Source organism: Polypterus senegalus, chromosome 16 (genome assembly GCF_016835505.1).
Source record: "Polypterus senegalus isolate Bchr_013 chromosome 16, ASM1683550v1, whole genome shotgun sequence".
Lineage (NCBI taxonomy): Eukaryota > Metazoa > Chordata > Cladistia > Polypteriformes > Polypteridae > Polypterus > Polypterus senegalus.
This window is the reverse complement of record NC_053169.1, coordinates 8,219,022-8,233,659: the sequence shown is the minus strand read 5'-3', so window position 1 is coordinate 8,233,659 and position 14,638 is coordinate 8,219,022. Positions and strand designations below refer to the sequence as shown.

The 14,638-nt window shown below is 41.4% G+C and overlaps 1 protein-coding gene across 1 annotated transcript in view; it reads left to right on the top strand.

Moving 5' to 3' along the window:
• Positions 1–14,638, top strand: part of bmp5 (bone morphogenetic protein 5) — a 114,742-nt gene that overhangs the window by 30,602 nt on the left and 69,502 nt on the right. The window contains exon 2 of the mRNA XM_039737900.1: positions 12,767–12,959. Within this exon, the coding sequence (XP_039593834.1) occupies positions 12,767–12,959 (193 nt within the window). The remainder of the gene's footprint in view (positions 1–12,766; positions 12,960–14,638) is intronic.

The window sequence follows — 14,638 nt, the reverse complement described above, 5'->3', positions numbered from 1 at the left end:
CAATCTCACCTCTCTGACTTTGTCTCCCAACCGTCCCACCTGAGCTGACCCTCTAATGTCCTCATTTCTAATCCTGTTCATCCTCTTCACCCCCAATGCCAATCTTAACATCATGTTGACCCCAAGGATTTAAACTCCTCCACCTCTGCCAACTCGACTCCCTCACCATTCTCACCATTCCACTGACCTCCCTCTCATTCACACACTTTTATTCTGTCTTGGTGGTCCTACTGACCTTTATTTCTCTCCTCTCATATCTCCACCTCTCCAGGGTCTCCTCAATCTGCTCCCTACTCTCGCTACAGATCACAATGTCATCACAGGCCACGGGGACTCCTGTCTAATCTCGTCTGTTAGCCTGTCCATCAACAATGAACAGTGAAATTTTTACTAATGTAATGTCCCTTGTAGACACAACAATCAACATAATACATCAGGAAAAGCAAAACCTCACACCTAACACAAAAATCAATAATAATAACCCCAGTGATGAACATTAAAGACAACATCACATGCATGAGAATCACAGAGATGTGGCACTCCATTCTTTCAGTTCATTACAGTTTGTCACATATGAGAGCCTCACCACCCGCAGGCAGAACCTGTTCTGATATCTCACACTTTAGTTGGGATTTTGAGATCAACCAGTTTCAAAATCCTCCTCCAGAATACACAGAGGGTATGGAAGGTACTGGATAGATAGATAGATAGATAGATAGATAGATAGATAGATAGATATGGAAGGCACTATATGATAGATAGATAGATAGATAGATAGATAGATAGATAGATAGATAGATAGATAGATAGATAGATAGATAGATAAATAGGAAAGGCACTATGTGATAGATAGATAGATAGATAGATAGATAGATAGAACTGTATTTGTGCCTTTTGGCTTGTTAAAGTTATTTGAATACATTAAATAACTATTATACACACACACCATAGTCTTATACACCAGAATGACAAAAATTAACAAAATTAAAAAGAAGGAAAAACTCCTGCCTAGCATTCCCGGTGAGGCACTATACAGGTGGTGTACAGGAGCCCTCGTCATGTGTCCTGATCCTCTTCTGCTGATTGATTTGTTGGCTGAAAGTCCTCAGTGTTGATGTGTCACAGAGAGAATGTGCAGCTTTGTTCATAATGGCTCTTAGTTTTGCTTTCATTCTCTCCTCCTCTACGACCTCCAGGGGCTCCAGCACGTATCCCATAATTGAGCCTGCCTTTCTGATTAGCTTGTTGACTCGGTGGTCCTCTCTTGAAGTGATGTTACCAGACAAGCACAACACACTAGTCATCACAGAGTGGTACAAGATGTAAAGGAAGTGATTTCCCACATTAAAGGAACGCAGTCTCCTATAAGAAGATGACCCTGCTCTGCCCTCTGTATTACGATACCAGTCCAGCCCGTCGTTGATTTAGACCCCCAACTGCTTGTAGGAGTACAAAAAGTGTAGGGTCTAAATAATGTCTGAATCGACTATGAGATACAAATGTACAACTAAGGGGTATTAATGACTCGTTTTTGAAAGAACGTGATGCCCTGCCATTCCTGCCTACTGTGATCTTACAGTCAAGTGTGTGAGGCATCACCATTAATCTGCTGCTTATCTGTCACCCAGCCTGCTTGATAGTCTCAGTCTCTGCTTCCAATTAACAGTCATTACTGGTTGAGCTGAGTAATTCCAGTAAAAGACCCGGGTCACCTTTGACCTTTTTGTGTTAAGTAACCACAAGCTCTCTGAGCAGATAAGCTGCCATTTAACTGCACTCAGAACAAAATCTGTCGGTTGATTCATTGATACTGAAAATAAGCAGAAATGTCCAGCGTGCTTTTTTGGTTTATTCAAGTGGTCTTTCATTCCTATTAATAGAAAAAGACCTATTTAGACTTACCAATAAATATTATAAAAGTATAATATGTGCTCCACAAAGGAAATGTATCAATTAAAAAAGAAAGGTATTAAGAGTGTGCAGGGCTAAAGAAACTCCTCCATACTGAAACAAATCCATCTGAGATATCTGTGCCCTGTTGGGGGAAAAAAAAACAGCAGAAATTGGCAAAGGAGAAATGATATTCTTAGAAATAGGGGAAATGATATTGGATTATTTATTTTACTAATTTACCTTAACAAAAGGATATGTGTCTGTGTGTCAGCATATCTGCATGTCCATTTGGTTTCTATGCCTCTGTCATTCCAACAGATGGTGCATCAAAAACATTTGAAATAATAAAATGCATTGCAATTTTCATTCCAACAGATGGTGCATCAAAAAACATTGTAGTAATATACAGGGTGTGACTGCATAACTATGGTGCCAATCACACTCTGACTTTTTCTCCCAAACTTTCATGAGCCCTAGGTACCTTATTTCCTAAGTAGGCTCCAGCATTAGGTTTACAAAGTTTGGTATGGACCTCATGTCTGCTTTTAACTCTTTGCTATGTCTCTCTGCTGCATTTTCAGCTGCGTGCCCCAAAACTCAGATGGCACATCACAAACCTTTGCAGTGTTAAAATGCATTGTATTTGTCATTCCAACAGATGGTACATCACAAACATTTGTGGTAATAAAATGCATTGCAATTGTCGTTCCTACAGATGGCACATCACAAATACTGTATTTAGAGGAATAAAATGCATTGGAATTTATTACTTCATTACAGTCCAACAGATGGGGCATTTCAAACATTTGTAGTAATAAAATGCATTCCAATTGTCATTCCAACAGATGGTGTATCACAAATATTTGCAGAAATGCATTTTATTCAACATAACATCACAGGATAGGACTGCATAAACATGGTACCAATCACATTTCTACCTTTTTACCTGTGGATTAAACAAACTTTCAAGAAGCCTAGTTACCTTATTTCCTAAGAAGGCTCCAGCAGTATGATTACAAAAGTTGTTATGGTGGTCATGTCTGGTTTTGACACTTTACTATGTGTTTTGGATGCATTTCAACTGCTAGTCTCCCTGTTACTCATAATACACCTTGGGCACATTAACATGCCAATTAAACTTTTATTAAGATGGTGCCTAAAACACATTTGCTGTAATAAAATGCATTGCTGTTGTTATTTTAACAGGTGGCGATTCACAAACATTTTTAGTAATAAAATGAGTTGCATTTGTCATTCCAACAGATGGCGTATCACAAACATTAATACTGCTTTTATGAATGCCATACCCAAAGACATATAACAGAGACCTGTGCATTGCAATTATCATTCCAACAGGTGGGGCATCACAAATATTTGAAGTAATAAAATGCATTGCAGTTGTCATTCCAACAGATGGCACGGCACAAGCATTTCAAGTAATACATTTTATTCAACATGACATGACAGGATGAGACTGCAATGATATGGTGCCAGTCGCTCTCTACTTGATTCCTCGGTAGAATGAACAAGACCCCAAGTTACCTAATCCTTTCCTTATATTGCATCCATGTTGTAACCAGTACTTGCTATCCCGATTCACTTTTGTGCACTACCTGGCCAAAAAAAAAAACAAGAGAGTCACACACTTTAATATTTTGGTTGGACCGCCTTTAACTTTGATTATGCCACACATTCATCGTGGCACGTCTTTCGATGAGCTTATGCAACACTTCAACATTTATTTGTATTAATGTTTCAGTGAGATCATGCATTGATGACAAACGAGTCAGACTACTCCATAAGGTCTTCTCCAGAACATCCCAAAGACTTTCAATGGGGTCAAGGCCAGGACTCTGTGGAGGCAAGTTCATGTGTGAAAATGATTCTTCATGTTCCTTGCTGGTGAGTCTTGGCATTGTTGTCCAGGAATAGACCTGTGCCAACAGGGAAGAAAAACAAGTACAGTCATGTGAAAAAGTTTGGGATCCCCTCTTAATTCTTTGGATTTTTGTTTCTCATTGGCTGAGCTTTCAAAGTAGCAACTTCCTTTTAATATCTGACATGCCTTATGGACACAGTAGGATTTCAGCAGTGACATGAAGTTTATTAGATTAACAGAAAATATGCAATATCCATCATAACAAAATTAGACAGGTGCATAAATGTGGGCCCCCCAACAGAGATATGACATCAATACTTAGTTGAGCCTCCTTTTGCTCCTTTGAGACTCCAGACGCTGTCCTCCTATAGCCTGTGACGAGTGTCTGGATTCTGGACGTTGGTATTTCTGACCATTCTTCATACAAAATCTCTCCAGTTCAGTTCAATTTGATGGACAGCCTGCTTCAAATCATCCCATAGATTTCTGATGATATTCAAGTCAGGCGACTGTGACGTTCATTCCAGAACATTGTACTTCTCCCTCTGCATGAATGCCTTTGTAGATTTCTAACTGTGTTTTGGGTCATTGTCTTGTTGGAATATCCAACCCCTGCTTAAGTAACTTCAACTTTGTGACTGATACTTGAACATTATCCTGAAGAATTTGTTGATATTGGGTTGAATTCATCCGACCCTCGACTTTAACAAGGGCCCCAGTCCCTGAACTGGCCACACAGCCCCACAGCATGATGGGACCTCCACCAAATGTGACAAGAGGTAGCAGGTGTTTATCTTGGAATACGGTGTTCTTCTTATGCCATGCAAAGCACTTTTTGTTTGGAACAAATAACTCCATTTGTGTCTCATCAGTCCAAAGCACTTTGTTCCAAAATGAATCTGGCTTGTCTAAATGAGCATTTGATACAACAAGCGACTCTGTTTGTGGTGTGAGTGCAGAAAGGGCTTCTTTCTCATCACCTAAATTGAATTGTAGAACAATGTACAGATACACCATCTGCAGTGAGATGTTCTTGCAGGTCTTTGGAGGTGATCTGTGGTTGTCTGTCACCATTCTCACAATCCTGCTCATATGCCTCCTCTTTTATTTTTCTTGGCCTGCCAGACCTGCTGGGTTGGTTTAACATGAACTGTGCCTGTGGCCTTCCATTTCCTGATTCCATTCCTTACAGTTGAAACTGACAGTTTAAACCTCTGAGATGGCTTTTTGTAGCCTTCACCTAAACCAGAAGACTCAACAATCTTTGTTTTCAGATCTTTGGAGAGTTGCTTTGAGGATCCCATGCTGTCTGTCACTCTTCAGAGGAGAGTCAAAGGGAAGGAAGCACAACTTGTAGTTGACCACCTTAAATACCTTTGACCACTCATGATTGGACACTCCTGTCTATGAAGTTCAAGGCTTGACGAGCTCATCCAACCAAGTAATCAGCATTGAGCAGTGACAGGCATTCAAATCAGCACAATGACAAGGGGACCCACATTTGTGCACAGCCAGATTTTCACATTTGATTTCATTTCATACAACTAAATACTGCGTCAGCAGGCCCCCGTGACCCTATTTGGATACAGCGGGTTGGAAAATGGATGGATGGATGAAATACTGCGTCACTAAAAATCTTTGTTCGGAAAACACCGCAGTGCTCAGATGTTCCTAGGAAATGAAAGACACACCACTGACATCTTTATTGTTGAAAGGAGAGTCAGTGATTATGCAGGCTGAGAGGGGGTCCCAAACTTTTTCATATGACTGTATTCATGGAATAACCTGGACATTCGGCAAATTCATTTTATCACTACATAATGTTGGGGAGACGAGACCAGAGCATGTGAAGCAACCCCCACACCCTACCATTACCTCCAGAGGCTTCTACAGTGGGCACCATGTGTGACGAGGCCATCGCTTCATGCGCTTCCCTTCTTACCCTGATGCACCCATCACTCTGGAATTGGGTCAGTCGGGACACATCAGACCTCACGGCCTTCTTCCATTGTTCCACAGTCCAATCTTCACACTTCCTAGCAAATTGGTTTTCTTGTGGCCACACAGTCCTGTAAGTTCTCATCATGTTGTACGTGTAGAAATGTTCTTAGTTTCACTACTAGATATATTGTAGGCATGAGTTCTACGATCTCCCGTCACGAACATCCATCCATCCATTATCCAACCCGCTATATCCTAACTACAGGGCCACAGGGGTCTGCTGGAGCCAATCCCAGCCGACACAGGGCACAAGGCAGGAAACAAACCCCGGGCAGAGCATCAGCCCACCAGAGGGCACACACACACCTAGCACACACTAGGGACAGTTTAGAATCGCCAATGCACCTAACCTGTGTGTCTTTGGATTGTTGGAGGAAACCCCGTTGCGATCGTTCAAAATTTTATTAAGATCACATTTCCTCCTGAAGTGGTTGGTTTACCACTACCCTCCGAGGATTTAATAAAGTGTTGGACAATTCCATTTATTTCAGCAATCGCCTTAGTTGTTTTCTTCACTTGCTGTAGGCCAATACTGCAACACAGGAACATCTTTTATGTGAACACCAGAAACGACTTCAGATTTGGTTGTTTAAGAAAACGAGAAGCCATCAGTTACGTAAAATATATGAAAAAAGGATTTGGGGAATGTCACCCCCTTTATCGTGCACAATACGATTAGAAGATTCTGGGTGAAATCCTGGAAAAGACAGAAAGTGAAAGTTCAGACGGACAAGAATCTGCATAGCATGGAGACGACAATGGTAACTGCTTGATGGAAATCCATGCGTACAGCCTGTGGACACCAGGGGGTGCTCTAGCTCCCCAAAGCAAACTCATACAGGCACAGGGTACGAGTTTAAAAACACGAAACGTTTTTTATTATGGGAAACTCTTCCCAAAGCATTTCCCACCACAGCCACATGCACAACAGCACGCAATTCTTCTTCTTTCTCTCTCTTCCTCACTGCCTCCTCCACTCCTCCCAGTAAGCTTCGTCCACCTTCTCCACCCGACTCTAGCTCGTCTCTGTGAGGCCATCAGCTCCTTTTATGTTGGCCACCCCAGAAGTGCTTCTGCTCTTCTGCCCACATGGTCTGTAAGCATTTCCAGGCCATATAGCTCTACAGTCCTTGCAGCGCCCCCTGGTGGCACCCAAGGTACCCAACAGGGCTGAGATAAAGAGAGTCATGATGCCCTGTGGAAAACTGGGGGCACCACCGCAAACCAGGGGAGTTGCCCTCTAGTGTTCTGGTGCTGGCAGTGCCCTAAAGAAGCTGCTTTCCCTCACCCTTTCATCTTTTGAGAGTTTTCCAGGCGGGGTTGGGCCGCCGGCCGTCCCTTACAAACCTCAAATTCTAAAAATCATCTGGACAGCTTGCAAAATGCTAATAAAAACATTACGAGTGATTTGAAAATGGACTTATATAACGTATAAAGACAAGAACGTTCCATGCTGGACCTAATCAACTGCTTTGTTTTTTGAAGATACACAAAAACACGGTCCATAAAAAAAAAAAATTGCCCCCATGTACATTAAAAAAATCTTTTTTCAAGAAATCGGATTCAATCATAACCTCATTTATTTGGAATTCAAAAATTCCACACATTCAAAAGGTGACCCTACAACGACCTAAATCAGAAGGTGGCATGGCACTACCTAATTTTTATTTTTATTACTGGGCAGCAAATATGCAAGCTATAAAAACCTGGACATTGACACAAATAGATGAACACACACAGGTTTGGTCTGCAAAAAACAAATCGGGAGAGGAGTAGATTAGGACCGATGACGATGTGACAAGTTTGTAGTGAACCCACGTCTTTTAGAAAGTACGGAGGGTGCCATCAGATTTACGTATCAAAGGAGCCAACTGCACTTTTGAAATGAGGGACAGATAGAATCCGGCCAACACCTAAACCCTACTGTGTTTCCACCCTGACACCCAGATAAACACATCCAACAAAACAATTATTTGAATATTCCTTATTTACTATAATAACTACTTACATACACGGAAAGGAAGAAATATGGCAAAAGTACCAAACAGACACCACAAACATACAATGACATTTACAGTCCTGGCACAAGTCTTTCCTGTAGGTGATCAGGAAACGTAAACCACAGTTAAAAGATGTGGTGGGACGCGTCCCTTTAATAAACAACACCAGAAATCATTCTGCTCAGATTACAAGTACATGCCTTCTGCGTGGCACATCATGATGTGCAAAATACAGCAACAATGGAGCAATACAATTGAAGGCCGTGTCACACATTAGTGCATGGGGACCCCGTGCTGGGTTCTGAGAAGGTCAGCGGTACCACCCCGGGACAAGAGGGGCACTGACTACAACAGCATCTTCTCCTTTCCCCATAGCCACCAAAGGGTAATGCCTAGCCATGCCCATAAAGCACCCATGAACAATAACAACAACATTTACTTCTAGAGCACATTTTCATACAAACAATGTAGCTCAAAGTGATTTACATGATGAAGAAGGAGAAAAAAGACAAAGTAAGAATTAAAATCAGAGAACACTAATTAACATCGAATAAAAGTAAGGTGGTCCAATGGCCAGGGAGGACAGAAAAAACAAAAAAAAACTCCAGACGACTGGAGAAAAAATAAAATCTGCAGGGGTACCGAGGCCACAAGACCACCCAGCCCCCTTTAGGCATTCTACCTAACATCAATGATTAGTCCTCATTGTATTCAGGGTCCCCATAGAAGAACTTGATGATGACGGTCACGTGGACTTCTAGTCTTTAATCCATCAATGTAGGGACATCACGGTGCTTTGATCAGGTGGTGGTGGTGCAGGTCGCCACCACAGAAAACCGGGAAAAGAACAAAAGAGAGAGTAAGGGTTAGTACGGATTGTGGCGCCACCAGGAATAATAATGATAATCTCCTTAACGCACACGTACCGGTCCCGTTACAGTAATGTGTGCATGCCCATCTGCCATGCATCTCGACATACTACCCATCAAATGAAACTTCAAAGTCTCGTCTTACCGATGATGTAAACCATTTTGACACACAACAACCACAGCACTGACACTAAAGCCTTTTTTACAGAGAAGTACATACTTTTAAGAGTTGACTTTCCCTACCTTTGAAGACCCCCTGCAAGTCAAACATCAATATTTCCGAGCAGTATTGATCCCATTGTGTCCGTAAGGCTCCAGCGAATATAATCCAGTAAAACGATTAGGTCCAAAACACACGATATATCCTCAAAGGGACAAAAACTCCAGAAAACGTTTCATAACTTGAGACCACCTACGTAATTTTTTTTCATTTCTATTGCTCATATCAGACGTAATTTGTTTCTGTCGGCGATAACCATGCTACCGCATGAAACACGGAAGTGTTAGCTTCTGATCGACACCTAAGTTGGCCAATTACGACGGGTCTGGGGTTGACTGGCACCTCGTATAGCCAACGAGTGTCACAGATAGCTGAATGATGACGTACGACTCTAAACCCTGGTAGAATCTACCAGTTTGATTGGACACTGTGACTGACACTCAAAACTTACAGCCAATGAGCAGCCGAGCATTTTGATATGTAACTTGCCATACTAACTTGTAAACAAAACGATCGGAGCTGTGCGAAGGTGGCATTTGTGCCAGTCTGCAGAGTTGGTGCGTGGTTGTTTATTGTGATTTCGCCAAGTTTTTTCGCATTTTAAATATGAATAAAAGTAGAAGTTTAAACGTAAATAAATGCTCGATTAAATAATAGATGCATGTACGCGGCGTGAAAGTATTCAACCGCCCAGGGACGTCTAATGGCAGAGAGCGACATGTGACACGCCTTGTGCTTTCTGCTTGCTAGTGATTGCTGCCATCAAGTGGCACATGGAAAAACGCTGAGCTGTGTTGTAACAGTTTGTAAAAGAAATGTATATAGTTTGTGTGCATTTTATAAAAAAAGTAAAAATAAAAATATAAATATATTTTTGGCCCATAAGACTTGTATTGACTATTTTACATAGAAATGTGTATTTTTATTGTTTTTATTATTTTTATAACTAATAGAGTGACACTGTGTGTAGATATAGATTCCTTTAGGTGTAAGCTTTCAGTAGAGCCCTCATTGATATCTGTGGGTTGAAGCATTCAAAAGTTATTACACTTTTCCATACGTTCCAAAATGTGGATAATGGTCCTCTAAAAGCCCCTGGGCATGCCCACATAAAAACTGGTGTACAAATGTCATTTTTACAGGTATTCTTTTCAAATTTGAAATGTGAGTAGTCAACAAGTTATTCTGTTGGTACATAGTGTGTTTCTGTCCCCACCTACCTACTGCAGCTTTATTTTCCTTTATTTTCATAAAAAAACTTAGACGAGAACAAAAAAATTCGTTTTTTTTGTGAGTTCTAATGTGCATAACTTTTGATCAGTCACACCTACAGTGATTCTGACTACTAAGGGTGAAACTAGAGAATGTGACCTTTACAAAGAGACCAGACATGTGTTTATACTCCAGATAGTTCAATAACAGCAATGATTCGAATTTGGAGAGGTCGAATTACAAGCGATTTAGCAAAAATGACCCCGCTTGATAAGGGGTTTAAATGCACAAAGAGAAATCAGGGTTACACTAAAATGAAGTTATCAGAAAGCCATGTTAACGTAATGTGTTTTTAGCAGTTTTTTTTTTCAGCCTGGCGAATTCCTATTGGCAAGGCTATTCCAGATTTTAGGTGCCTAACAGCAGAAGGCCGCCCGCCTGCCTCACCACTTCTTTTAAGTTTAGCTCTTGGAATTCTAAGCAGACACTCATTTGAAGATCTAAAGTGACGATTTGGTATATAAGGTGTCAGGCACTCTGATTTATAAGATGGAGTGAGATCATTTAAGGCTTTGTAAACCATAAGCAGGATTTTAAAGTCAGTTCTAAATGACACAGGAAACCAGTGTAGTGACGCTCAGACTGGTGTGATGTGCTCGGACTTTCTTTTCCTTGTTAGGATTCTAGCAGCTCCATTCTGCACTCGTTTCAGTCCATTGGTGTCTTTTTTTGGGTGATCCTGAGAGGAGTGCGTTACAGTAATCTAGTCGACTGAAAACAAAAGCGTGAACTAATTTCTCAGCATCTTTCAATGATATACAGTAAGAGATCTAACTTTTGCTATATTTCTTAAGTGAAAAAATGCTCTCCTAGTGATCTGATTAATATGTGATTTAAAATTCAGGTCACAGTCAACAGTTACCCCTAAATTCTTTACCTCCGTCTTGAATTTTAATCCTAATGCATCAAGTTTATTTCTAATAACCTCATTATATCCAATATTGCCAATCAGTTTTTTCTTTATTTAGCTTGAGAAAATTGCTACTCATCCACTCAGAGACACAAGTAAGACGTGAAGGCTCCACCCCCTAAAACGGAGCCACTCCCGGAAGGTGACGTTGTATTCTGACCTGACTCTCAAGAAGGATGGAGCTCTGGTCTTTATTTCATTCTTATGGTGGAAAGCCCGTTATTTACGTTTGTGATTTGAACCCTAATGGCCATCTTTTTTGGTTTCGGCTGAACGGGGTGACCTGGTTGGTACCCTGATTATTTCCCAGAGTTTTCTTATCTATCTCCTGGCTGTGGTATACCCTGTGTATAGGATGAATGAGAGAAAATTATGTTTGCTAAACTTAACCATCTTGTGCCTTCAACACTCCAAATGCTTAATAAGTTGTGGAGTTGGAGACCACAAGTGAAGACCAGGAGAACTAAAGAAATTTTGGGGTGCCAACTGGGCTACCCTGTTTAGTGCAATTGTCCAATAAATAGAACAGAAATGAAACTGAAAATAGGTGTTATGTCGGCCCTTTTACCCTCAATGGCTTTTTGCTAAACAATCAGCTGTCTCAAGCGGGTCTGTGTCAGGAAACTCGTGCTTGAGGGACGAAGTTCTGTCAACTGAGATGACATCCTCCATGAGCTCTCAGTTTTATACCATCCTACCTTAAGGAAGAGAAAAGAGAAGATACAGTTAGCTTTGGTGCCCCCTTCTGTCCTGGCGGGTTATTGCATACCTTATCGGAGCCTGGAAGGTGATCCTCAGACACCCATGCGTGATAAAGTGTTATTAAAAGAAAAAGTGATGTGACACAGTGGGAAACGCTTGACTGTCCCCACTTTTGAGAAACATACTGCAGTTGTCCTATCTGACGTGAGTGGAGAAAAAATAAAAAGTGAAGTAACACTTCCGGTTAGTGGAAATAGCCCAAAAGTGATAGAAATCTACGTTTTGTACCTAATACTTGTATGCCAAATTTGGTTGACTGAAGTGAAAGCGAACTGAAGTTATCGTGTTTACACACACACACACACATAGACAGACAGATATAATTCCAAAAATGGTATTTTTGGACTCAGTGAGGTCTAAAACATTGAGATTCATCAGATCTGTGACATCGAATTTTTGGATGATTACAATACTTTCCCTATACTTCATATATAAGAAAGTCAGGGCAGTCTAAAACATCGAGTTTCATCAAAATCTCGACATCGAATTTTTGGATGATTACAATAGTTTCCCTATAATTTGTATACGAGAAAGTCAAGGAGGTCTAAAACGTCGAGATTCAATAAAATCTCGACATCAAATTATTTGGACGATTACAATACTTTCCCTATTATTTGTGTAGGAGAAAGTCAGGCAGGTCTAAAAGGCCGAGATTCATCAAAATCTCGACATCGAATTTTTGGATGATAACACTACTTTCCCTATACTTTGTATATGAGAAAGTAAGAAACAATGAAACTCGCAAGGTTGAACTTTCAATAATGTGCTGTTGTGGTGTTTTCAATAGAGTCCGCAGTGAAGAGAACTAACAAATCACATCTGTGCTTGCAGTCGCGTTCCCCATCCTGTCCCAAGTTTTTGTTTGGATTTTGGGGGTTGTAGCTGTTTTAATGGGCCTTCCCCCTTGAGCGTTCCTGTCCACGGCGAAACTCACACTCGCTTCTTCTTTCCCTCTTTCAGTGGAGCGAGATAAGGACTTCTCCCATCAGAGACGGCACTACAAGGAGTTTCGTTTTGATCTCACCCAGATCCCAGACGGTGAAGCCGTAACAGCTGCCGAGTTTAGGATTTACAAGGATCGAAGCCATGCCCGGTATGAGAATGACACTCTAAAGATCAGCATCTATCAAGTCATCCAGGAATACCAGAACAAGTAAGTGCCTCTTCTTTGGTGAGATCTTGTTTAAAATTCAGTGAGGGGAACTGGGATTGGGGGTCTACTGCCTCTCAGTTTATAATAATCTCGGAAGGGTTAGGGTTAGACGTTAGAGTTCATTCACTGTAAGGAGTAGGTGAAGGGCGATGGACTCGCCACCCAGGATGGACATGTGACAGTGCAAACGGGTCAAAGTAAAGCTGCAATGATCTCCAATATGCTTTCACAACTGGTTTCTTTGGAGCAAATGTTTTGAAACCCTTTAATAATTTGCCCCATCTGGTACATGAACATGGCAAAACAGCCAAGACCAAGGGCATCATGTATAAATGGTGCTTAAGCACAAAAATGTTGCGTACTTCCGTTTCCACGCTCAAATCGCGATGTATAAAACCTAAACTTGGTGTAAAGCCACACACATTTTCACGGCAGGTCATACTCTGGCGTACGCAAATCCTCTGCTCGGTTTTGCAAACTGGTAGCACCCAGCTTCAAAGCAGTGTGGTTTCCCTTTCTTTTATAGATCCACATCCCTGACGTGGCTTTATCATATACAACTGAACCGCATATTGTTTATTAGTATAAGGCATCTGATTGTAATTAACCTGTAACAATTTAATGGTTAGCGGAATAGTCAAACTATTCTAAATACCATAGCTGCTTAAGGTTGTTACTCTCACTGCACCTTCTTCTTCTTCTTCTTTCAGCTTCTCCCATTAGGGGTTGCCAGAGCAGATCATCTTTTTCCATATTCCTCTAACTGCACCACTCGGGGTATTTATATCACTGTATCTGACTGGGGAATCACAGATCTACAGCAGCTGATCAGAAAGAGAATTATCGGGATACAGCATCAAGCACACGCTGCCTCAGCCATGCACACAGTCTATTTGAACTGCTCTCATACGACAATCACTTATAAGTACAATCACCTCACTGTAAACTTGCACTACAGTTCTAATATCACACAACCTGAGCCACTTTATAACGCACGTATTTACATATGATGACAATATCATTTTTAAGATGAAATGCAGCAAAATATGTTTATTACATTATACAGACAAAACTTTAACTTTGTTTAAATAATCCATCCATCCATTATCCAACCCGCTATATCCTAACTACAGGGTCACGGGGGTCTGCTGGTGCCAATCCCAGCCAACAGAGGGTGCAAGGCAGGAAACAAACCCTGGGCAGGGTCCCAGCCCACCACAGGGCACACAGACACACACACACACACACATCAAGCACACACACTGGACAATATAGGACCACCAATGCACCTGACCTGCATGTCTTTGGACTGTGGGAGGAAACCCACACAGGCACGGGGAGAACATACAAACTCCACACAGGGAGGACCCGGGAAGCAAACCCAGGTCTCCTTACTGTGAGGCAGCAGCACTACCCACTGTGCCACTGTGCCACCTAAATAATTTATATTGTTAATAATTAAACATGCAAGGACATGGTGGAGCAACACTAGTGACGAGCTGGTGCTCCGTTCATGGATTGTTCCTGCCTCGCTCTGCATGCTTTCTGGGATTGGCGTGACACTGGAAAGATAGATGGATAGAATAATTAAACACGTACTACGAAGATATTTCAATGTTCCTTAAAAGTTTTGAAGAATCGGCGCTCTAAGCTTACAGATGGCTTATCATCTATTACAG